This window comes from Anas platyrhynchos, chromosome 20 (genome assembly GCF_047663525.1).
Source record: "Anas platyrhynchos isolate ZD024472 breed Pekin duck chromosome 20, IASCAAS_PekinDuck_T2T, whole genome shotgun sequence".
Classification (NCBI taxonomy): Eukaryota; Metazoa; Chordata; class Aves; order Anseriformes; family Anatidae; genus Anas; species Anas platyrhynchos.
Window position 1 is genome coordinate 4473077 of NC_092606.1, and position 22968 is coordinate 4496044.

At 52.3% G+C, this 22968-nt stretch overlaps 1 protein-coding gene across 1 annotated transcript; it reads right to left on the minus strand.

The window, feature by feature from the left end:
• Positions 1 to 509: 509 nt before the first annotated feature.
• CPD (carboxypeptidase D) lies at positions 510 to 22725 on the minus strand. The gene is given in 21 exon segments (NM_001310382.1): positions 510 to 736; positions 1265 to 1364; positions 1685 to 1870; positions 2241 to 2372; positions 2560 to 2624; positions 2713 to 2808; positions 3249 to 3398; positions 4208 to 4343; positions 4611 to 4806; positions 6055 to 6366; positions 6909 to 7078; positions 7664 to 7806; positions 8241 to 8343; positions 8645 to 8754; positions 9966 to 10133; positions 11014 to 11205; positions 11624 to 11991; positions 12568 to 12737; positions 13489 to 13631; positions 19820 to 20067; positions 21965 to 22725. Coding segments are annotated over 21 exon segments (4176 nt in total).
• Between the last annotated feature and the right edge of the window lie 243 nt (positions 22726 to 22968).

A 22968-nucleotide genomic window follows, 5' to 3' on the forward strand; every position in this document is an offset into this window, starting at 1 on the left:
GAGAGCAGCTGAGAACCAGGTACAGTCCATTTCTAAGGGCTGCTCTGCAGAACGTGGAGTCAGTGATGGATCTGGCTTCCACCACGTACAGAGTAAGAAAAATGAAATCAAAACAGGTAGAGAAACCACTTTGGAGTGTTGTAACTATGACCCCATGCAGGTCTTGGGGCACTTCCCCACCATCTGCTCACTGTTTTGAGATGTTGGGGAAGTGCTAGGAACTCTGCTGGCCACCCTGTTAAGTTACCTTTCAAACAACGTGATGTGAGAACATCCAAACCTTGACCTAAAATCATAAGCCTTGTCCTTAACCCAAACACAACCCCTAACACCCACTGATTTGCACGTACGTAGGAACAGAGCAAACAGCAGAGGGAAGTCAGGAGCTGCCACCCACATTTCTGGAGGACACAATCCTGCAAGTTAATGTTTCAAAACTGAACCACAGGGATCCCCCCCCCTCCCACTGGGGCTGGTCCATGGGAACCTCCTTTCCTGTCTGGGAGGTGTCAGTGTTTGCTGGAGTATAATGTTTCTTCTTCAGTGTCTGTTTCATCCTGGAATTCGTGGCTCAAAAGGGATTTCTTTGAGCCAGTGGACATCATGCGGATTTCGTCCTCGTAATCGTCGTGGTGCTGCCGGAGGCGGTGGAAGCCATCTTTGTGTCTGTTGGACTTGATTGAGCAGACACACCAGATGATACAGGCAGTGAGGACCAAAGCAGACATACTTGCACCTGCCAGAGAGAGGGTATTGAAGTTAATTCTATGTTCCCCACCCCAGAAGCTTCTAGGTTTCTCACATTCTCTCCTCCCTCCTACAGATACAGCCATTTTCCTCACTTCTGTGGCCTAGAAGGAAAGAGCATGGACACAGTAAAAATGCACCATGCAAGAGAGGTGCTTTCAGAGCACTAAAATCCCTTAGTACTTCACTGTCAATCCACCCACAGAAACCTTAGGGAAGACACAAGATCTGCAAGGTCCCAGCTCTATGCTCAAACAGGCTCCCCCCATTCCAGTCATCTCTAGCCCCACCCAGGCCCCTGCAATACTCTCCCCCCCTTCCTTTCTCCCTTCCTCTTATCTGCTAGCCCAGCACCACTAGATCCAAGGGATGTTGGACCCGTCCGCAAGGACAAGCTTATGTTCAGAAGGGAAAGCAGGAGGTGACTTTCCAGTTCAGTGAAAAGAGAAGAGTCACGATCAGGATGAACCAGCCCAGAAAGCAGGGCTGGAGGCTGTGACTGGAGCTATCACTTTACCTGCAACAGTTACAACCAGCTCTCGAGGCAGACCAAATATCCTGTTTTCCATGTCAAATACAATGAACACAGAGCTGGGTGCATCGTGGCGTACCAAGACCTGGAGAGAGAGAGAGATGTGAGAGTTCAGACCATCTCAGACCTTACATCCCTGTTAGGTGTCCAGAGAAAAGAGGTATTTGCCAACCAGGGCAGAACCAGGCAGATGTCATCAGAGACAAGCGTGGTGTAGGGAAAAGCTACCACCCAAAACAATTCTGCCATGCCGGGAAATTCTTCTTCATCCGTTATAACAAGGTATAAAAGACAACACGGGCACGCAACCAGCAGCTAAACACAGCCAACAAGGGAGATCCCAAGTATGAGCAGTGCCCTCACAGGACAAGGAGGGGAGAGAAGATCTCTGATCAAGGCACATACCTTCATATGCTTTTGTTGGTACCCATCCGCTATCGCATTGATGTTATGCAAACCAGGAGCCAACAGCACATGGAAATAGCCACCTTCTTTAGTGTAGACCCTCAAGCCTTCATTAAGGACAATGGTAGCTTTAGAAATTGCCTTGCCACTCTTGTCCTGGACAAATCCGTGGACTCCCTTATGAACCTGAGATAAAGCATTTCAAACATTTCACGTTCAGATCCAAGAGCATGGCTTATTTGTTACCTAAAACAGGACTTAATCTTCCCCTCAAAATATAGCACTTTCCTAACGCCCTCCCCCTTAAGAAATAAGACCGCACAATATTGTGAGGACTGCTCATCCCACCAGAAGGCAGTTTACATGTCAACACATTTCCTGGTCACTCGCTGCCTCTTTTCAATCCATTCCTCACGCAGTCCACATTAATCTCTAATTAACACAGCACCAATAAAAACACAAGCAGTCTCCACACTTTCTTCCTCTCCCCTTCCTGACCCATCATCCCACTGCCTTCAATCCTTGCCAGAATTTCTTCCCCCAGACTGTGGCTCACCTCCACGAGCATGCTAAGCAGAGACTTCCTGTGGTCTGCCCACAAGCCAGGGAGCTGCCCTGCGCTGGGGAAGTAGCAGCAGCTGGTATAAACTGTAATCTCAGGACAATGACCAAACGTAACACTGAAATCCTGTGGAGAAAAACAAAAAAAAACAAAAAAAAAATCCCACACAATTAAAAAAAGGTGGTACTTAAGTTTTCCAAAGCACAGCTCGAGGTGGCTAAGCTTTGCCCAGACAGCAGAACAAATACGCTTTTTAATGCTCATTTAAAGCTGTATCTGCAAAGATAGCAAGAGGTGTGCTGTGACAAGTTACCTTCATACTTCCCAGGTGACTGTGCCATTCAGAGCCACGGATCACACCCCCAGGAATATTCTCATCTGTGAGAGCAAGAATACAGCTATCAGACATACCTGCTCCTAGCAGAGTCTTGCACAAGCTGGGGTTAAAGGCTTGAACCAAACATACCTGACTTATTTGGACAGCCTGGCTGGCCCAAATGCATCAGTGGATGGTTGTTTGCATACACAGATGCCAAATGCTTCAGCGTGTCTTTGTTCTCCACTATAAACAGAAAGGTGAGCCATTGGGAGTGCAAGTCCTATTCATTAAGGGAGCAGATTCTTATTCTACCCCCCCCCACACAACCCTGTATTAAACAGTCACACACATTGTTTCAGGGCGATTCCAGATATCCTCTGACATTAAGCGGTGGCAACATAAGCAGGCCTTATGTTGGTTTTGGCAAAGGAAAAGCTGGTATACTGTTGTAAAAACGGAAATAATAATAAATCTTTCAATCCCTAGCTGAATCCTGTGAGGATTTTCAGCTTTGTTTTACAGACTTTCAGTTATTCTCTAGAAACAAAGGGCTGAATATAAAGGAAGGCTGCAGGACACCACCAGTGGGACAACTTCAAGAGGACAAACTCTTAACACCATGCAGTCACGGGGCTAGCCAGAGGCTAGCTGTGCATGCAGGACCCTGGAGGAGTCAGTCATACCTGTCTGTGCTGGCTTATCAAATGGATAAGTGACAAGTAGAGATCCACCATCTAGTGCAACAGAGAGGCTGAAATCCTGCTTCAGTATCAAGTTCTCTATGATGGCTTTGGTCTCAGGCTCTCGTGTCCCTGAGTACCGGGAGTAATTGCCTGTAAATGAAAACAACAAATAGAAAAGGGAATTGACAACAGTTTCCTCTGCTACTTGAGAGGCCAGAAGCATGTACTTTGTTTATGGCTGAAATTGGCTGCTGCTTATTTTAAATATATTAGTTAGATTTCAGCAGATTGCACTTGCAACGTTAGGCACCTAGTCCACACTACCCATGGGTGGAATTCATCTGCAAAGCTAAACAAATAATACATCACTATTTCCCCAAGCTATTTACTTTTGTGATACAGAGGGTGTTTCATGGGTGTTTACTTTCTTTTACTGTCACTGAACTGCCACTATTGGAAGAAAGTACTTGGGGATGATCCCAGCCAAACCTGGCCAGAGAGAACACTTCCTTTCCAGGAAGGGTGGGGATAGAATTAATACAGAGCTCTGCAGATACACCATGCGGTTAAATAGAAACCATAAGAGCGTGAATAAAGGAGGCTGTTCCCAGGGAGCATGAGTAGAGAATGTTTCTCAGAAACTTAGGGTTAAAGGAAATCAACTAACAGGAAAAAATATTAAATGTTGTCTGATCTCTGGGACCATTCCTAAACAACTCTGCTTCATCAAGTCCTTTTCAAATAAAGGACTGCCAATTATCACCTGTAAGGAGTATTCAAGCTTTGGAAGCTTCCCAGCAGCTGTGCTCCCTCAACTTTGAGGCAGGAGTGCTGCTCTTTTTACAGGTGGACCCTGTAACCCAATGACTACACCCAACCCTAAAGGGGCTAGCAGATTTCTACTGCAGCCTGCATTTCTACAGGGACACCACATATCAGCTTGCATTAGTTTGCCTTACTAGTGAAGTCTGTGTCCAGATCTCTGCCATGAGCATTAGCGTGGCCTAACTTCGAGGTGCAGCCTCTCTCCTGCGCTATCTCACGTCCATCTGGATTCAGGGAAGGCACGATCACAATCCGCGTCCGGTCAATCAGCTGAAAAAATCAGGGGGAAAACAGTACAGAAAGTACAATTAGTGGGCTTTGTTTTCTCTACACCTCATTTACCTTGCTCTTATCCTAGGACCAGCTGCTTGTATTGATTTCAGTGGTTCCCACTGGCCCCATGTATCTCACAAGACCTTCCCTTTGTGCATGGGGCCACTGCAAGCTGCGAGCCAGTATTAATGAGACTAATCTCTCTCAATGAGCACTGTCTTCTCAGGATATAACTGGAGGGAGCCAAAACCATCATCTCCTCACCTTCGTAACAGCAGAGTTCTTCTTGTAGTTCATGCAAAGAAATTCTGCCAGTGCCAGGAGCAGCTCCGTACCGACGGGGGCGTTTCCATGAATACCAGCAACGAAGCGGATCTTGGGCTCCTCAGGCTCGGAGTGGTTGGGCTTGTTGGAGATCTCAAGGGACCAGATCTGACGGAACTCAACACTCTGACCCAGGCTGCCAAGAGATGAGAAACCAGAGCATCAGCTCAGGAACAGAGCCACTCCCCTAGCCTGGCCTTACAAGAAGTGCTGGTGTGGAAAGGAACTGCTGCCTAGACCACAAGTGACACACAAAACTCAGCCACATCACAGAAGATTTGCAGCAGCACTGAACCACATCCACTATGAAGATCAGTCTGAGCAAACATCTGTGTGAAAAAGCACCCAGGTAGAGACACACAGGACACCCAATGCTCCGTATTTCTCTATATAGACCACAACATCATTCTAAACATGGAATGGCAAAATGCCTCTGTGCTTCCTGTGTGTTATTTTTTTTCCTGTTTTGTTTTTCCTCTCCTCTCTCCAATCAGTGCAGGATACATCTGGACATCGAACTAATTTAGAAAGCAGCCAGTTTCAAGGACAAAAGCAGGCCTATTTCCAGTAGAAGTTGTTGCTACAGTCGTGCCTTTAAGTTAGCAAACTGAATGCAGGCAAAGCAGGGAACACAATCGGGGCTGATGCAACTGGAAGGACAATAGAGGCTACAGATCAGAAAGGCAGCCTTGGCACCAGCAGGGACAGGACATGAGCACATTGTGCCTGGTGACAACAAGCAATCAGGGTCCCGGGGACAAAGAGGCCGGATTTATGCCTTTTAAAATTGACAGAGGGTAAGTGCTGCAGGTCACAAAGGTGAGCAGAAGACAACAGACAGCTGGTCGCTTGCAGGAGGGCAGAGACCTTGGCTCGGAGCACATTAACTCAAACACATCTCACGCTGTTAAGTTAAAATCTGAAGGCAGATAGTTTAAAAAGCCACTGGATTTGATGATCCTCATGGGCCCCTTCCAACTCAAGATACTCTCTAAGACTTGTATGCCAAATTTGATCACTTTTGCTGGGAACTTTTTAGCAGGGTAGCTGTCATAAAGGATTTGGAAAAGGGAGGAAGTAGAAAACACTAAAGAAATATGTGCAGGTACCTGGGGTATCAATGCTAGGAATACCACCAGACCCAGGCTGCTGGGTAGCTGACAGCCCCCCAAGGTTTAAGTCAGTAAAGTGAGGTCTCAGGAAAAACACGGGGGCCCTGCCGATGTTCTGCCACCATGTCCTTACCCCTGGGGCTCCTCTGAACTCAGGCACCACAGGGATGGGCAGAAACAAGCTCCCCACCTCTGGGCTGCACTTACAGCTCATCATTTCCCTACTTCCCTGCCTCAGAGAGGAGCTGAGCGTTGCTGCTTTGAGCTTTCACCTGGTGAGATTTGTGATGTGTGGGTAGTTCAGATAGAGGCCTCGGAGGAACTCAGAGAGGTCCTTGTAGGGGCGGTATCGGTAAGGAGAGACTTTCCCTGAGGAGGCAAGCAGAAGGCGCTCCAGGCCGTTTTCAGCAGATAGATCTTTGATCAGAGTCTCAAACTCCTTCTCGTTGGGGTCGCTGGTGTCTGGGGTGTTCAGGACTGGCACCTTCCCCTCCTCCACTTTGGCGTCTGTCCGTGAAAGAGTGAAGTTGACCTGCACCCCACCTTTGCTGTCGACTTCCACCGTTTTAGTGACTGGATCATACCTGCCCAGGAAGAGAAGGCACAAGGAGATGTCAGGGGCTGAAGCTTCACACACCAAGCCACCCCCCTTCCTGACTAGGCACTCAACACAGGACTGCTCTCTAGCCAAACGAAGCATGCAGCATAAAAGCAAGCAGCAAGAACACTTCAAAAAGGGACAGAGAAGTAGCAGGAGGACAGGAAGCAGCTCAGGGCCCTACATGGCACTGAGCTGCTTTTGGCTCAGGTGTTGCAGGGTTACGTGGCGGACTGGCAGGACAAGAAGTCAGGCAGCTTTAACCCAAAGAGCAACAAGGCTTTGGCAGCTGTTGAAGCAATTTCTGCGGGCAGCTGCCTGCATGAGAATTTCCCCTGAAGACATCAGGTTATCGACTACTTCACCGCACCACCTCCAAACAAGGGAAGGTTTGTACTCTGCACTGTCACCAGATTAGCAGTCCCTGACACCGGAGTAGCACGACTTCATTAACTCTTGACTGGGAAAATCAGGAGCGCGCTGTGGCAACCGTGCAGCTGTTTGTTCCCCGTGCCATGGCTTGCTCACCCTCGGGCAGATGCTGTGACTTTGTACGTCCCCTGGACCAAGAGGCGCCAGTAGTCCCCATCTTTGTAGGTGGTCACGGGGTGGTTGATGTCGGCGACGCTGATGGTGGCGTTGAGAATGCCCCTTCCGTCCGTGGCATCCAGCACAAATCCCCAGATGCCGCGGTGAACCTGAGCACAAACCCGGAGCCCTGCTCAGAGCCAGCAACCTTATCCCCAACCCCACACACCACAGCGAGAGCGCTGACACCCACACCCCACCAGCTCCCCAGGAGGCTCCGCATTTCCAGAGGATCAGCACGTCCCAAAAGGGCTCAGGTTAAGCCCGCCAGCAGCTGGCATGGACAAAGATCACCCGAGTACAATGGGCAATTGTTTGGCTCGTGATGCCACCACAGTACGCTCTGCTCCACGCCTTTGTTTGCATGCCCCAGGTGCACTGCACTACCACCAACCCTGACCCAGCTGGAAATAGCACATAAAGGCCACTAGCCTAGGGAGAACTGAGGGATTGGTAAATAAAATGCCCACACCTGCATCACCTGGCTGCTGTTTCCATATGGATTTTTTGGTGTGCTGAGGAGGGGAGAGGGGGAAATTGAGGCATGTTTGGATGGGAAGGATTTCTGTGGAGCAGGTACCTAGCCTGGCCAGGAAGCAGCACTCAGTGTGCAGACCAACCTGTTTATTCTGGCACGACTAATCCAGACCCCAAGAGGCAGCTCACATATTTTCTTGGGCATCAAATTGGCTCACCTGTTTAATGAACTGGAGGAGAGATCTACGGTTCTGCTCCCAGTACTTCGGCAGCTCCTCTGCTTTTGGGTATTTCACACAGCCCAGCTCAATGGTCACTTCAAAGCAGTTTGTATTTAAGTAATTCCAGTCCTGCATCCCACCTACAACAGGAATGTAGAAAAAAGTTTTGACAAGGTCTCCTGAAGGCAGAGTCAAGCCCCAGCTCAAAAAAAGATTAAGAAATCAGATACTAGAGAGAGATGAAATCCTAACTACAGCATGCATTTTATACTGAAGTGAAAAGGGTTTTACACAGGGCAAGATTCATGCTTCAAGGGGACGTCAAAATAGCAGACTGATAATCAACCTTCTTGTAAATGCCTTTCATACTGCTGGCTAGCCAGAAATACTACACTATAAATTCCTTCCCTCCAGAATGATTTAATCTGGGTACATTATTGAAGAGGCTACGAAAGAAACTCAAATTCCTGCAATCTGGACTGACCAACGCAGAGTTTGTGATGACCAGATTAAATTCTTTAAGCTGCACATGCATTAACTTGGAGATAATCGAGAGACTGAAGGTTGACTTTACCTGGAACGTTGTACCACTGGGCCCCGTTCGTGATGCCATGTGGAAAGTACTCTGTGGGGTACAAATCCTTACAAGGGCTGCCCTGATACATCTTTTTGTTTTCCTGAAACAAAAGATGTGACACGTGGAGCTCAGTCTGTACTCTATAGCCCTTCCTGGCCCACATACAGCATTTTCTACCACCCTTCAGCACACTGCTGTGGGCCCCGTGCCTGCAGAGAGCTCTCCTCCTACAGTGCCTGCAGGCAGAGCACACCGGCCATCCCTGTATGGGAAGAGCCTCCCACAGGACCCTCCTGCTGTGACCCAAGGAGTCTGCAACATGTGGGTGCCTGCTCAAAGGGCTCATGACAGCATCAGGAATTACCCTAGCAGGATGAGCTGTTTTCCCATTAGAGCTTTACCTTGGAGTAGGAAAGTGCCAGCTGCTGAAACACAGCATCGTCTGGGGATTTACTGTATATGGCTATTCCTTGTTCATCGTCATCAAAGGGGTAATTAACCACCAGAGAACCTGCAGGGGAGACAAGATTTGACTTGAACTTGCAAGCTTTTCAACTGATCCCTCAGCCTAAGAGGAGTTTTTCTTTTCCTCCAAAGAGTGCCAGGGACCAAGCCTTGTGTTTCTCAAGACTTGACATTCAATACTAAATACGTAGCATTAACACCAGTGGACAGAAGAGACAAAAAGCACAGGAAAAGATAAGACTCTGCCCAACAAGGAAGGTGAGCCCCAGCCATGACACATCAAAGCTTTGGCTCTTACGTGCAGGAGGGGTGATAACAACCTCCTGATAATCCCTTTCACAGAGGAGAGAAAGTAAAGGAATACATTTCTTAAAACACACACAGCAGCCTTGGCCCAACTGCTGTAGCTTTTCAGCCCTCTGGAATTTATGGCAAGCAAATCATAACATCTCTGGCTTTTCCTAGGCAAGCTGTACTGTGGGAACCCAGATACCACCGCTGCTGGAGAACTGCCAGCTCTTACCCACGCAGGGTACATCTGCACGACAAAATGAAGCGTGCTAGCACAAAGCAACCACCTGCAAGTTACCACAGCTACAACAAACAGTCTGGGGAATCAGGGAATAAGCTGTAAGACAGACACTTAATTTAGATCACTCTAAAAAGATAATTAAATTACAGCAAATTTCATAGTTCCGCCATGCAATTCATGACGGGGAACCCTCAGGATTACATCTCCTTCCCTCCAATTTATAAATACTACGAAGCCTCCAGCAGCCACAGCATTACCGCATTCACCAAACCAGCTGCTGAGCAGCTGCTGACATGAAAGGCCATCCCACCTGCCCCGTCCTGCAGCAGGCAGTGTGCTAGCTACTGCCCAGTGCTTGTGCTCCCTTCAGAGAAGCAGGTGTGATCCTCCCAGCAGCCTCTTCAGCTCCCTACAAACATGCTTGGGGAAGTGGCTTTCAGCCTATTCCCAGCTTCTGATCCAGCCTCCAGCAGTACAAATTCCAACCTACTAATAATAGATTTGGTTTACCCTTTTTTTTTCCCCCTATAGGTCCTCTGGAAACAGCCTCATCCCTGGTGCAGGAACCTGGCTGCCTTTTCTCCTGCCTTGCTCACAGGCACTTAGGTCTGTGAGCTCTCTGCTCGGTCTCCTCTGTTTAGGCCTTGATCACAGTGGCTATATCCCTAACAAACCCCATCCCTCAAACCTCAGTGCTGAGGAAGGAGCCTGGCTGGCTGACTTACCTCCATGCAGGTTTGCTGAAAGCACGAACGGGTAAGTTTTCAACCAGCTCATGACAGCAAGAGTTTCTGGCTGCGGAGGGTCTGTCACCTGGAAGAACTGATCTGGGAAGTTCCGGTTCAGGTCGTAGTTGTTGCTGTTATTTCTGCCAACGGTGCCTCCTCTGTCTCCTGAAAACGAAACACACGTTCAGCCTTGTGCCCCGTAAAAGTTCCCTTTTCACTATGGAGGTTGTGTCCTTTTGCTGAAGATCTTCACGCTACCAATTAACAAAAAATGGCAGAGAACACAACAGAGCTGGCTTCCTGCAGCCAACAGTGACGGGACACCCACGCTTTCCTCCAGTGAGAGTGCCCAAAGGTGTCCAGGGGCCGTTTCAGCAGCTCTCAGTGCCAGCCAGGCCACAGCTAGCAGGAAGGCAGTGAACCATGAACAATCCCAGCAGCTGGGTGTCACGACCACAGAAACCTCAGAGCCCACCTTCTCAAACCAGCTGGACATGTCCCCTGTTAAACCCGCGTAGAGCTCTAATTCCAGGAACCTGTTCTGGACAGGCTTTGTTCTGTCAGTCTGCAAAAGCCATGCAGTTTTAAGGACTTCCCTGAACGTTTTTGCCAATTTCCACATCACGATAAAAGTCTATTATCCTTGGACAAGTGCTCTGCAGACTGCCTGGCTCCCACATCACGTGTTGTAAGAGCACGGACCAAAGCACAACAAGTATGAGCTGTGTCAAAGGAATGTCTTTATTTCTAATAACCCTTGGGAGAGCCACAAACCATAAGGGGACCCAAACAGGGGTAGCATATAGCGTTGCTGAAGCGGAAGAGCTCTTTCCAACCACTTCAAGAAGCAGCCAACAACCCACTTCCTGCAGCGCGGGGTCTGCCCACTCGTTCCACAGCACACCCCAAGTCCCTTCCCATCCTCCCCGGGCAGAAAGCACTTCTGAGAAATCTCACTGGAGCACAAGAGCAGAAGTACCACGAGCCCCAACTCTTGTTCTCAGACCTAAACCCCTCGTGTGTCTTTCAGCACAGGCAGCACTACCTTCCTGGGACTTCTCGTAGCCATCTGGGTTCATGGACGGCATGATGTGGATCCGCGTGCTCTGGACCAAGTCAGTCACTTCGGGATCTGTGCCGAAGTTCTTGCAGAGGTACTCGATGAGGTTCAGGAGCAGCTCTCGCCCCACAACTTCATTCCCATGCATGTTACCAATATACTTGAACTCTGGCTCACCTGCACACACACAGCCACGCCAAAGAGACAATAATAACCACTACAGTAACACTTGGAGACATTTCATCACCCTGAGCATTGCACATTCAGGCCTTTCTGCAGGCTAGGGGGCATTTACTTCAAACATACCCTTCTGCAATCACACCACCAAGAAGGACAAACACTGCTGCAGGGAGAACCCTTGGTCCTTCTGTTCCCAGAGCCCCACCACCAATGCCGATGTCCCCAGGAATGCTCCTTAACTCACAGCAGTACCACCCATGGAGCCTGATCTTTCTAAAAAGAAAGCTGTGAGGACGAACTTGGTTTCTCTTCAGACAGATTCCAGCTCTACATCCCTTCCTGCCCTGCCCAAGCACCAAAGCAAAGCGTCTGTCACTCGCATTTGTGCCTTGCTAGGAAGGATTTCCAGCGATACCTGCTTCATGGACGCCGGGGTTGTCCGAGATCTCCATTACGTAGAGCTCCCGCAGCTCTACTGACTTGCCCACAGAGTAGAGGCGGGTGATGCTGGGGTACTCATTGGCATACCGCCGCAGGAAGATCTCCATGTCCGAGAAGTGATGGTGGCGAAAGTCCACGGGTTGGACTGCTCGGTGGAGAGAGGTTGTGGCCGGGGGCTCTGCCTGCGCAACAGAGGGCGTGAGGGTGGATGGAGGAGCAGGCGTCGCGGTGAACTGCGTGAGGTTAGGGTCTGGTGCCACCACGGTTGGCTGCAAGGAGAAATCCACTACTGTTGCATCTCCCTCCTTCACCTCAATGTTCTCCTTGGTCACTGGTGCGTAACTGTGGGGGGGAAAAAAAAAGAGCTGGCTTCAGCAAGGAGGCTCTGCAGCCTCTCAGCCTCCACTCCACGCTCTCCAGCTTCTTCCTCCCAGCCTGAACGCAGTGAGATGTTGGACTAGGGGAGAGATTCACCAGCAAACAAGCTGATGGGGCTCATCCCACTGCCACCAGATCCAACTATGCTGCTGCCCTTGTGGTGTCAGAGGCACAAGTTCCTGTTTATGGGGAAGAAGCCACAGGTGCATCACAGGGGTAGCAAGTGGCAAGTGACACGTTTACGCCCAGACTTGAGACAAGGCAGGCTCTTACTGGGACGACCCTACTCCTTTCTCTCTGTTTGCCCAGAAGTAAGATGAGGTTGTTATAAGCAATCAAAGGTAACAGAAGTGCTGTGCACCCAGCAGCTCCCCACTGCAGGAGGGCATGGGGTGAACAAACACAGCTGCAGCTCTAACCCATCACAGAGTCCTTTACTCTGAGCCCCCTAAACACACACAAGATGCTCCTGGAAAAGAAATCACATAAAGTAACACAAGCAGTCAGCAGCGCAGACACCGGCTGCCACAGAGACCTTACCCCATCACAACTGCGGTCACGTTGTAGGTCCCAGGCACGAGCAGCCGGTGGTAGTCACCAAATTTGCCCGCCGTGATGTTATGAGCGATGCCGGCAACGACAATGGTCGCGTTCTCCAAGCCAGCCTCAGTGATCGCATCCCTGACATAGCCTTTCACACCGATGTGGACCTGAGGAGAACAACGCAAGGGCCTGGCTGAAGACAGGTAACATCAGTGCAACCACATCCTCACCCCGCAATCCCCTCCCATCCCCAAAACAACAGAGCAAGACAGCTGCCAGGCAGAGACAAGCCGAAGGTTCAGGCAGTGCTTGGCCAGACAGCAAGGACAGGAACTTCAGCATGCACTGGGAAGGCAGCAGCTTTTCGGAACTGATCCTCCCTAGCAAATCCTCTCATTCATCGGCATGGGCACACAACACTATGATCACAGCAGGGTTGCAGGCCATGCTGAGGGACCCAGTGCAGCTGCCTCCCTTCCCAGCCTAAACTGTCAACTGTCCCCTACCCAACCCACACGTGGGTATGTGGAAAAAGCCTGGAGGATGGATCTGTGAGCCAAGGTCTGAGCTGTGTGGCTTGGTGCCTTTGAAGACCTGAGATTGAAGGCACCGAGGCCATACAGGTACTCTGCATTATGTAGCAACATCTGCATTTCTCAGCCTCTGCATCCCACTGTGCCCCACGAGGCCCCTCTCAGAGGGAGCTCTGTTGTTGCTGAGGATGTGGGAACTGTGGCAGAACCACAGAGATAAGCAGCAGCTTTGTAGCCTCTGACCTCCACGCAGCAACTGCAGCAGCTGCGTTACTGCATGCAGTGAACCAAGCTACAGGAGCATCTGAAGGCAGTGCTCTCAGCCCGCCGGGGACACAGGGCTGACCCAGATGTTGCCCCCACACCCTGCCTCAGCCCCCACTACCTTCTCAATGAAAGTAAGGAGAGACTCCCGGTTGTTTTCCCACTCCTGCTGAAGCTCGGAGGTCGGTGGGTATTTGCAGCAGGACAGCTCCAAGGTGATCTCAAAGCAGTTGGCCCACACGTAGTTGTAGTCCTGCATCCCACCTGAGGAAGTTAGGCAGAGACACGTCACAAGAGCAGTGCACGGACATCCAGCCCCCCCCCCAGGATCCACATTCTGCCTGCCGTTCAGCCCCCTGGGGCAGGTCACCAAGCTGCTGCCGGAGCCCCAGAGCGAACAACCTAAGCAGAAAAGTCAGATCACAGATCAGATCCTGGTGAAAGCCTGTGCTGGGGCACACAGAGCCCTCTTTCTCCCAGTGGCCACCACACTGGGCCATTCAGATCCTGCAGGCCGTCCCTTTGGCCTTACTGCTGCCAGCTGAACTCAGCAGCCCAGCACTTTGTGGGTTCATTCCACAGCAAAGACATCTGCTAGACACAACCTTCATATTACCTGCATTTCCCAGAAATCATATTCAAGGACCACACAGCTGTTCTCCCAAAAACTCTCAGCGAGACTAGAGGCAGCAACAACCTTTCCTCACCTCTGAGGACTGCTGTGACCCTGCAACGGCTGGGTCCTGCATGAGCAGACCAGGACACAGACTTGTTCACCTCTTCCCCGAGCTCTGGAGCCACGTCACCAGCCTCCTGCCCCATTTCCTCTTGAAGGCAGCCGTCTCAAGTAATTTAAGTAATGTTGCAGCACCTGGGGACAGCTTGGTCGCTTGCTGTTAAGAGTACCAGCAAACAGGAGCACACAGAGCTGTTTCACAGTATTAACCTTATCTGCTTATTCTTGCCTTTCAGGGAAACCACAGGTACTGCTGCAAATAAAAAAATGTCACCTTGTCCTAGCAAGTGCCGTGCCCTCATTTACTGAAGGTTACGTTCAGCCCTCAGCAAGCAAATCTGTTTTGTGAGCAGGGATGAATCACGCACCAGCAGGACTCCAGGTCCCCAGGTATCAGCACCCACGATCTGGAGCTCGTACCCCAGCACGCTGCTGAAGGCTGCAAATACTCAACCCCTCCAAACATTCCTGGGAGCTTTCGATAGCAAAAACCCCCGCAAGCCTGAGAAACAGGTTCCAGTCACCCCGACAAACGCCGGCACATGACTGCGGCCACACAAGAGGACCATTCCCACAGCAGATCAGGCGGCTGTGTCCACGTGGAAGAGGCACACTGCTCCGAATTTACACATCCCCTGGGTCACACAACCTCCTACAAACACAATCCGGGCAGGCTGGCATGCCACAGCCTTGGCCACCACTGCCCAGCTGGCTCCATCCCAAGCGCACAGTGACCCCAGGACGACGCAGCAGCCACCCAGCACCCACCATGGCCAAGAGACACGGCTCAGCCTCTTGGATCTCCTGCGAGCCTGCTGGTGAGGGACCAGGAGGCTTTTATCCCAGCAAATCCAGTGCAAAGAGAGCACTGCACCTCATGCAGGGGCTGAGATTGTCGGGTAAGGGACTTCTCTGTCCTGCACAAGGAGCCACGGAGTGCCTGAGGACTTTACAAGTCTGGAGCTCAGTCCAAGAGGTTGCAGAAACAAGGGCTGTGAATCTGATATGTACTCAATTCTGCTCGGCTCCTATTACCAGGCTCAGGAAAGCAGCCCACAGCGGGCTGCTCTCTCGCCAGCAAACGCCACGCAGAGTGAAACAATTTGCCAGCCTGCAACCATCTGCTCCTAGCAGGACGCTAATGCATTTGAAAACATCCATACATAAACCAGAGCCATTAAGCAGCAGATTTAGGGCTTCAACTGCCATTCAAGTAAATTTAGGACAGATGCTCACCCATAATAGAGCAGCAACAGACTAAATTAGTGCTTGGTACATCAATTTTGGTAAAAACATCTCTTGGAGAAAGTAGTCCAATACATGCTCAAAAATTTGGACTGCATCCACTGCACATATTTGGCCTTCACATGGCCCCGTTGCGGAGCAGGACGGTTATTTTTACAGCATATGGAATCATGTATTTTTCCAAATCCCAGCTGCACAGCCTCTCCTGCTTAGGCAGGAGATCTGGAGGCATACAGAGACCTGTACAGGGCCCAGCAGGAGCAGAGCTCTAGGCTCAAGGAACTGAGCAGGAAAGGCACACCCAGGGTAGAGGCTGTCAGACTGAAGTGTTTACATTCCACCTGTTCGGGTGTTACCTTGGATAATTCCTTGTATTCAATCCAAATATTTTTTTATCACAGGTTCTTTTAGCCCTTTTAAAGCTTCATCTCCCGGACTGGAGCTGACCCCTCACTCCCAGTGCAGGATTGGGCCTGCCCAGCACAAGCCTCTCCCCTGCTCTGTCCCAAACCTCAAGCATCAGGACTGCACTTCAGCAAGGATCCCAGACCTCCTGCAGCACGAGAGCCACGGAGATCACGCTGCCAGGCATGCCTCTGCTCCCTGCCAAGCCCCACAGCAGGCAGACAGGCGGGAGAATGCTGCTCTCGAGTCAAGCCCGGAGCTCCAGATACCGTAAATACACCAGATGCCAGGAGAAACCTTTCGGGCCAGCCTGGAAGGCCTCCATTTTCCAAGTGCACCGTGCAAAACCTAATTCCAGCTGTCGCTGGAGCAGACACGAGCAGATAAGAGACCTGCAGCTAAGTCACAGCAGAGAAAGGCTCCTGTTGGCTCTGCAGAGAGAGCAGATGGCACAAAGCAAGCTAGAGACACGATAAAAACACAGCACAAGTTGCTTACCCTAGCACAGAACCGATTGTCTTGAAGCACGAGAGCAGTGTAAGCAATCAGCAGCAGCCCCAACAAGGCGGAAGAAGGTTTTGGTCCAGTAGTCTGCGGTCATTAAAACTCAGAGGGGGTGAGGTCCCAGCCTCCAGCAGCACAGCCCTGCAGCCTCCCGGGGCTCTCAGGGAGGAGGGCAGCGTCTTCCCAGGTCAGCCCAGGAGCTGCAGCACTGCTCGGCGGCTCATGGGAGATGGGAAGAGAGGCATCAGGCCCCTGAATCATCAAGCCAATCCTTGTCTCAAGGGAAGAAAAATTAACAGGAGGAATTTCACGAAGACTCCAAGTGCACAGAAATTGAAGGCTGCTATCTAGCACAGCTCACGCTGCGCAGTTGCCTTCTGCCATGCCCAGGGACCCACAGCAGTGCTGCCACAAACCAGCACAGGAAATATCATTTAGGAAAGGACTGCAAGTCAAGAAAAGGCCTCCCAAGGCTGCCCGCAAAATGCCCTATTCAATGTTACACTGAATTCACTTTCTGAATTGGGCTATTTAGGAAATAAAGGCAAACGTCCACCCACAGGTGGTGGTGTTTTTTTTGTTTGTTTGTTTGTTTTTTAAATTCATGGCCTCTTCTGTACAGCTGGCTTTTCTTCTTGCACTAAGCACCACTCGGCTCATAAACCAGCCCAAATTCCCAATTATTTTCTTGACCTGAACCGGCCACTCAGTGGTTAAACACGCTGGAGGTTAAAAGGAAGGAAGAGTGAGCCCATGCACCACCGAGATAGCCTCCGAGCAGCGTCCCCGGCACAGGCGCGCTTATCGGCAGCAGCTGGAACGCAGGAACCAAACTGGGCTGTGAGGCAGGGAGCCACATTTCTCCACAAACACTTGACCTTAAGAATGACTCCGATGGTTTCTCCTTGCCACCTCAGCCTGATACACACACGAGGTTGTTTGCAATCCCGAATGGAAGTTAATGCGGTGCAGTGGCCTGCCCCGGTGGCTCCAGGACAGCAATGCCCACAGCAGCTGGCTTCCTGGCATGTTTGATTTCACAAGATAAGACGTGGCAGGAAAATTTCCACCTGTTGAAACAGTTTGTTCTCGTTTCCTGGCCGTCGTTCACGTGGAGCCTGCAGTCCTTCCTGGCACAACCTGATCCGGGAGCCACAGGCGCTTGCCCTGCACCTCTCCCCACGTGCTCTGGTTGTCACTTCGAGCTCAGCCTGGACCCGAGAGCTCCCACGAGGGCACCGGGACTTCCCCAGCCTCATTTCACTGCAGACTGAAATTCTGCGGTCACAGGGGAAGGCCTCTTGGTCTGCGTACAACTGACTCTCTATCTGCTGCCCAAAATAACCGTTAATGCCTAAAACCTCGAAGCGACCCAGGAATTTCACCCAGCACCCAAATACACGCCCTGCCCTCTGCGCTGTCAGTTCAGCTGTGCTCTTCCCTGGCTCTCAGCTCCTGTGGGTCACACTTCTCAGCCTGGGACACGCTCCAAAGGCTGCCAGCACCCTCCTAACAGCAGCTAGATGGAAATTATGGCCTGGGGGAGAGACAGCACAGGTGCCAACCTCAGTGATATTCCCTTCCGGATTAGCGCCAGCACTTTCTCTATAATCTCTGCCTGTGAACCCCCCGCACCAACAGGACCGAGACCGAGGTTGTGGTTTGTCACAGCCCCAGGGTTTGTTTCCGCAGAGGCTGAAAGCTGGAGGCTATCACACGGGGTGCAAACCGCAGCGATGGCAGCACAGAGCGAAGCGGTCTCCGGCCCACACCTTGCCGCTTCCTGCGGGGGGGAGGCAGCAAAGCCCGGCGGCTCCCACCAGCTAACGAGGCAAAGGCAGCCTGAGAGGCTCGCAGCAGCCACCAGCAAACCTCCCGAGGGCAGGCTGGCACCAGCGGGTGCTTCACATTCGAGCAGGAGGGCCAACAAGTGAACATTGTGCTGTGAAGCAGTGCACTGCACTCGTCCCAGTTTGGTGAAAAAGGCAAAACCCCACAGAGCTGCAGCTGAAAACCCTCTCGACTGAGATGTTCTGGTGGCTGTTGTTATCGGCAAACAAGGCGGCACAGATCATCCAGGATATCCTGTTCCGTCGTAAGCAGCTGCACAAAATTGCACAAACCTTCCTCACGCTGGACTTTCCGCAGAAGCAGAGTGAACCTTGAGCCAGTAAACACCAGCAGCGGTGCGCTCGGCAGGGCGGGGGGAAGGAGACACGCTTTTCCCTTTTTGCTAACAGCCATCGTGTTTGAACGCTGCGTCTTGTTTGACCAGTGAAATCTTCAGGAGTGATTCAGCCGCTGCTGAAGTAAGGACTTCCTCTTCCAGCACGGGTGCCGTGTGCTCAGGCCCAGTAGTGGGGAGCTCTCCTCGCTTCCCAAGGAACAGAGTCAGGGCTGATGGATGACTCAGCTCCTAAACCCACGTTTTGGAAAGACACCATCTTTCCAGAATTCGTTAGGAAAAGCTGCTAGGGATAAACCATGCTTGGCTGCTTTGCTTGCTCAGCGCTCCTGCCATCATCCCTCGGCCCTAGCGGGAGGGCAAGCAGAGCAGCCCAGACACAGCAAAGCAATGCAACTTCTCCATATCAATTATGCAAGATTTTTGTTTTGTCCTCACCACAGACGTTGCCTTGCTGGCTGGTGAGCCCGCGATTGTACAATTCCGCTGAGGGGGCGTGGAAATGGTGAAACTTCTTCTACTGACCCAGCCAAGATTTTTCTTCCCGCTAGCTCACGGAGTCTTTTCCACGAGAGCATCTCACTACAAACCGGCCTTTGAATCTCAACGCACAGAGCAGCCCGGTGCCAGGCCAGCCACTTCCACACAGAAGCAGCCTGCTGGTACTGGATTTTGCTCTCCTCACATCATCTCCAGACTGAATCTGGGATCCCTTCTAGGTCCTGCTGCAAGGAGGGGCAATCACGGCCCGTGCTGTCTCCCTCTGCACAGCTCTGACAGCAGAGCACTTCACAGACAAGTTCCTCGCCCCACTTCCAGGCAGAGGAGCTCGGTTAGCTCAGGCCACGCATTTACATCGTTCTACAGTTTTACAGCAGGCTATCTTATAAATCATTTACAAAACAGCAAGGTTAAAGGTTAAAAAAACCTCGCAGAAGACTGACATTGGTTTCAGTTTAATACTGTTTGGATTTGCAGTGCGTTGGCAAGTTTCCTCTTTCCTGTATCATCATGAAAATTTATTAACTGTTTTGAGATCTTATGGCAGCTCATTTGTTAAACAGAGCCTCCTCCGTGCAGGATGCCTCCAGCACCGAGCGGGGTCAGGAAGAGCCCTCCAGTTCACTGGGATCTATTTCCTACAAACGTCTCCCCAACTGTGATTCACCAAACACTCGATGGTGTGCCTGCGAAGCCACTTCACGTCATTTCAAGCTGCTAGAACACATTCCAAGCTAAAAATACCCCTTCACCTACCATCCTCGCCTCGGTGACAAGCAGCACGGTTTTGGATATCAGTTCTCGGTGGAAGCACGAAGCATTTCTAAGACTTTGGTGTGTGACCCAAACTGACAGCGATTCAGCAGCACAGCTTACCTTCCACATCGTACCACTGGGCACCGTTCGTGATGCCGTCTTGGAAGGTCTCTCCCTCCTCGCCGGGGCAGTTTGGTTTGCCAGTCCTCATGATGGGGTGATGTGAGGCGTAAGCTTTGGCCAAATATTTGAACACTTCGTCATCAGCTGATTTACTGTAGACTCCCGTGGGCCTGTGCGTGGGAGAGTCATCGTAGGGATAGCTTGCAACCACCGAGCCGCCGTGAAGATTGCCGGAGAGCAGGAACCTGGGGTTGGGAAGGAGAAGGAAAGGAGTTGTCACTGGAACACCGAGAGAGAAGCCAGCTACAACCAGACATCCTGCTGCCTTCCCACCCAAACCGAGCTCTCCACAGCCTCCAAACCCTCTTTGGGATCAAGCAAGCGAAAAGGGCCCACGGGAAGAGCTGCCCAGCAGCAAGTTTTGGAAGAGGAACCACTCAGACCCTTCCGTGCAAGGAGAACTCCTGCTGAGCTGCAGCTCCACCAAGGTTACGTTACAGACACGCGCTCCTCCAGCCCTGAGGCCACTGTTTGACAAAATCTTTTTGTTAAGAGTTTCCAAACTGTTCTGGGAGACAGAGCCCCTCACTTCAACGCCAGCCCCAACGCAGCACGCAGGATTGTTGGAGCATATGAACAATGTCCAAGTGGGAGCATGTCAGGGACGTCAGATTTCTGCGATAAACCAACTGTCAGGACTGGTTTATTTGCTCCCCAGACCAACATCTGGCAGTGCTGGAGATGAAGCAAGTTTCTTCCTCCAGCCTAAGACGAAGCCCTCAAAGCCTGTGATAGACACAGCGCGATGTGCACGGCGCCTCTGAGCAGTGCTCGATACGCACAACAGAACTGCCTGGCATAAATAAAATCTGGACGAGTGACAGAGCTGTTAAAATCTTGAAAAAAAAAAAGTGAAGAAAGTACAACAGCACGGCATGCCCTACATCGCGCCTTAATTTGATCACGGGCCCTCAAAGGAGTAATTGTCTCTATTCTCCTTTTCACTAAATACAGCATGGGGGCAAAGAGAGCTTTACTTCTCTTTTGGCCAAACATAATTCGATTTCTGAGCAGAGGCAAAGTGACCCATACCTTTGCCTTGCTTAAAAAGGACACGTGAATTGCAACACTAACTTTTTTTTTTTTTGATCAAACAGTTCTGTTTACCCACTCCGTTCAGTACCAGTGGCTACCTTGGTGTAACAAGTGGAACAGCAATGCCTGGTGCTGCCAGGCAAAGGGACGCACAAGGTGCTGGTTTCTTCACGTTTTGGCCTGGCTTGCATGAAAATCTCACCTCCAGAATTTGCAAAATCATTGAATAGACAGCGCAAGGTATTTCCAAAGTGACACCAACAACGTGCCCCTTGTAACAAGTTCTGAATTGCACCAAATCTGGAGGGCTCCTAGCGCACACTGGTGCCCGAGAGCTGTCCCCTAACAGACCCTTAGGACAAGCAAGTTACCGGAGCAGTTCACAAGTTCTAGAGCAACGATCCCAATGGGTGCTGCCATCTGCTAAGTTTCACTAAAGATAATTCCTCAGACAAATTTTGCTCCCCACAACAACCGAGCATGCGCTGTAGGATGCTGAACACTGGCACATCTCCTTTAGACCCGACCAACAGCCCCCAGCACACCGCGCTCAGCTTTCCTCTGTCCCTTTTTCGGGCAGGGCGCAGGGCCTGTTGCAGCGCACTGCTCCCAGCCGATGGGACTCAGGCTCTGGCTTTGCACAACCGTGCACACTGCGCTGTGCTCTGTGCTTCGGACACGGCACCCAACGAAGCTGGCAGAGTGAGCACAGTGCCAGCACCCAGGCCTGAAGGCTGCCAGGACAGCCTCCCCAGTGCTGCCTCCCCTGCTCAGCAGCCTCCCAGCCCTCTCCCCCTTCCTCCAGGCAGGAAGGGAAGCACAAAGGGAGCACTGGCGGCACCGATGGCTTGGCCAGGCTGGAGAGGAGCATGCGAGCAGCATCCCCTATCCGAGGATAGTGATGCAGGGGGCTGCAGAGGCTGAGCCCAGGCAGGTGGGCACAGGGCAGGGGCAGCACCCTGCGGGCCAGGCAGCAGCAGGAGGGCTCTGCCCATACTGGAGGACACCCGAGGAGAGCCCAGGGGGTTCCCTGCGGGCCACACTCACTTGTTGCGCCGCATCCAGGCGATGAGGGCTCGCACCTCGGGCACTGGCTCCAGGTCGGGCTGAGCGCTCCCAAACTGATCGGGGAAGCTGCGGTTGAGGTCCCGGCCTCGGCTGTTCTCCCGGCCCCCGGGCTCTCCTCCTCCTTCACCTCCTCCTCCTCCTCCTCCTCCTCCGCAGTCTCCCTCTCGGGCACGCTCGAAGCCGTCGGGGTTGAGGCTGGGCAGCAGGTACAGGTCGGTGGTGTTGAGCAGCCGGCCCAGCCTCTCGTCCCCCCCGGCCCAGCCCCGCACCAGCTCCTGGGCCAGGCGCAGCAGCAGCGGCCGGGCCAGGGGCTCGTCCCCGTGCATGTTCCCCACCAGCTTCACCTGCGGCCGGCCGGGCAGCGCCCCCCCCCCTCCTTCCTCCCCCTCCTCCTCCTCCTCATCCTCCTCCTCCTCCTTTTTCTTCTTCTCCCCGTCCTGCCGGGCCTCGGGCAGCTCTGGCAGCCCGGCCGTCAGGCGCAGCACCCACAGCGGCCTCCCCTCCACCGAGCGGCCGATGCTGAAGAGCCGGGCCAGCCCCGGGGGGGCTTCGGCCACCAGGTCCCGCAGCGCCTGGCCCAGCTCGGCGGCGTGCAGGTACCGCAGCTCCCCCCCCACACCCCCTCCTCCTCCTCCGGCCGCCGCCGCCTCCGCTTTCTTAATATGAGCAGCACGGAGAGGCTCCGGCAGCAGGCACAGGGATAAAGCCGCCCACAGCAGCCCCCGCGCTGCCCCCGCCATGGCCCCGCCGCCGCCACCGCCCGGCCCGGCCCGGCCCCGACCCCAGCCCCGGGCTCCGGAGCCGGGAGGAGGAGGTGGAGGAAGGGGGAGGGGGCGGGGCCGAGGTGCTGTCGCTCCGCCCCTCCTGGCCAATGAGAGGGCGCGGATGGGGAGGGAGGGGAGGGGCAAAGGGGAGGTTGGCCAATGGGAAGGGGAGGGGAGAGGAGCGTCATGGAGAAGGGGGGGGGCGCACGGAGGCTCAGC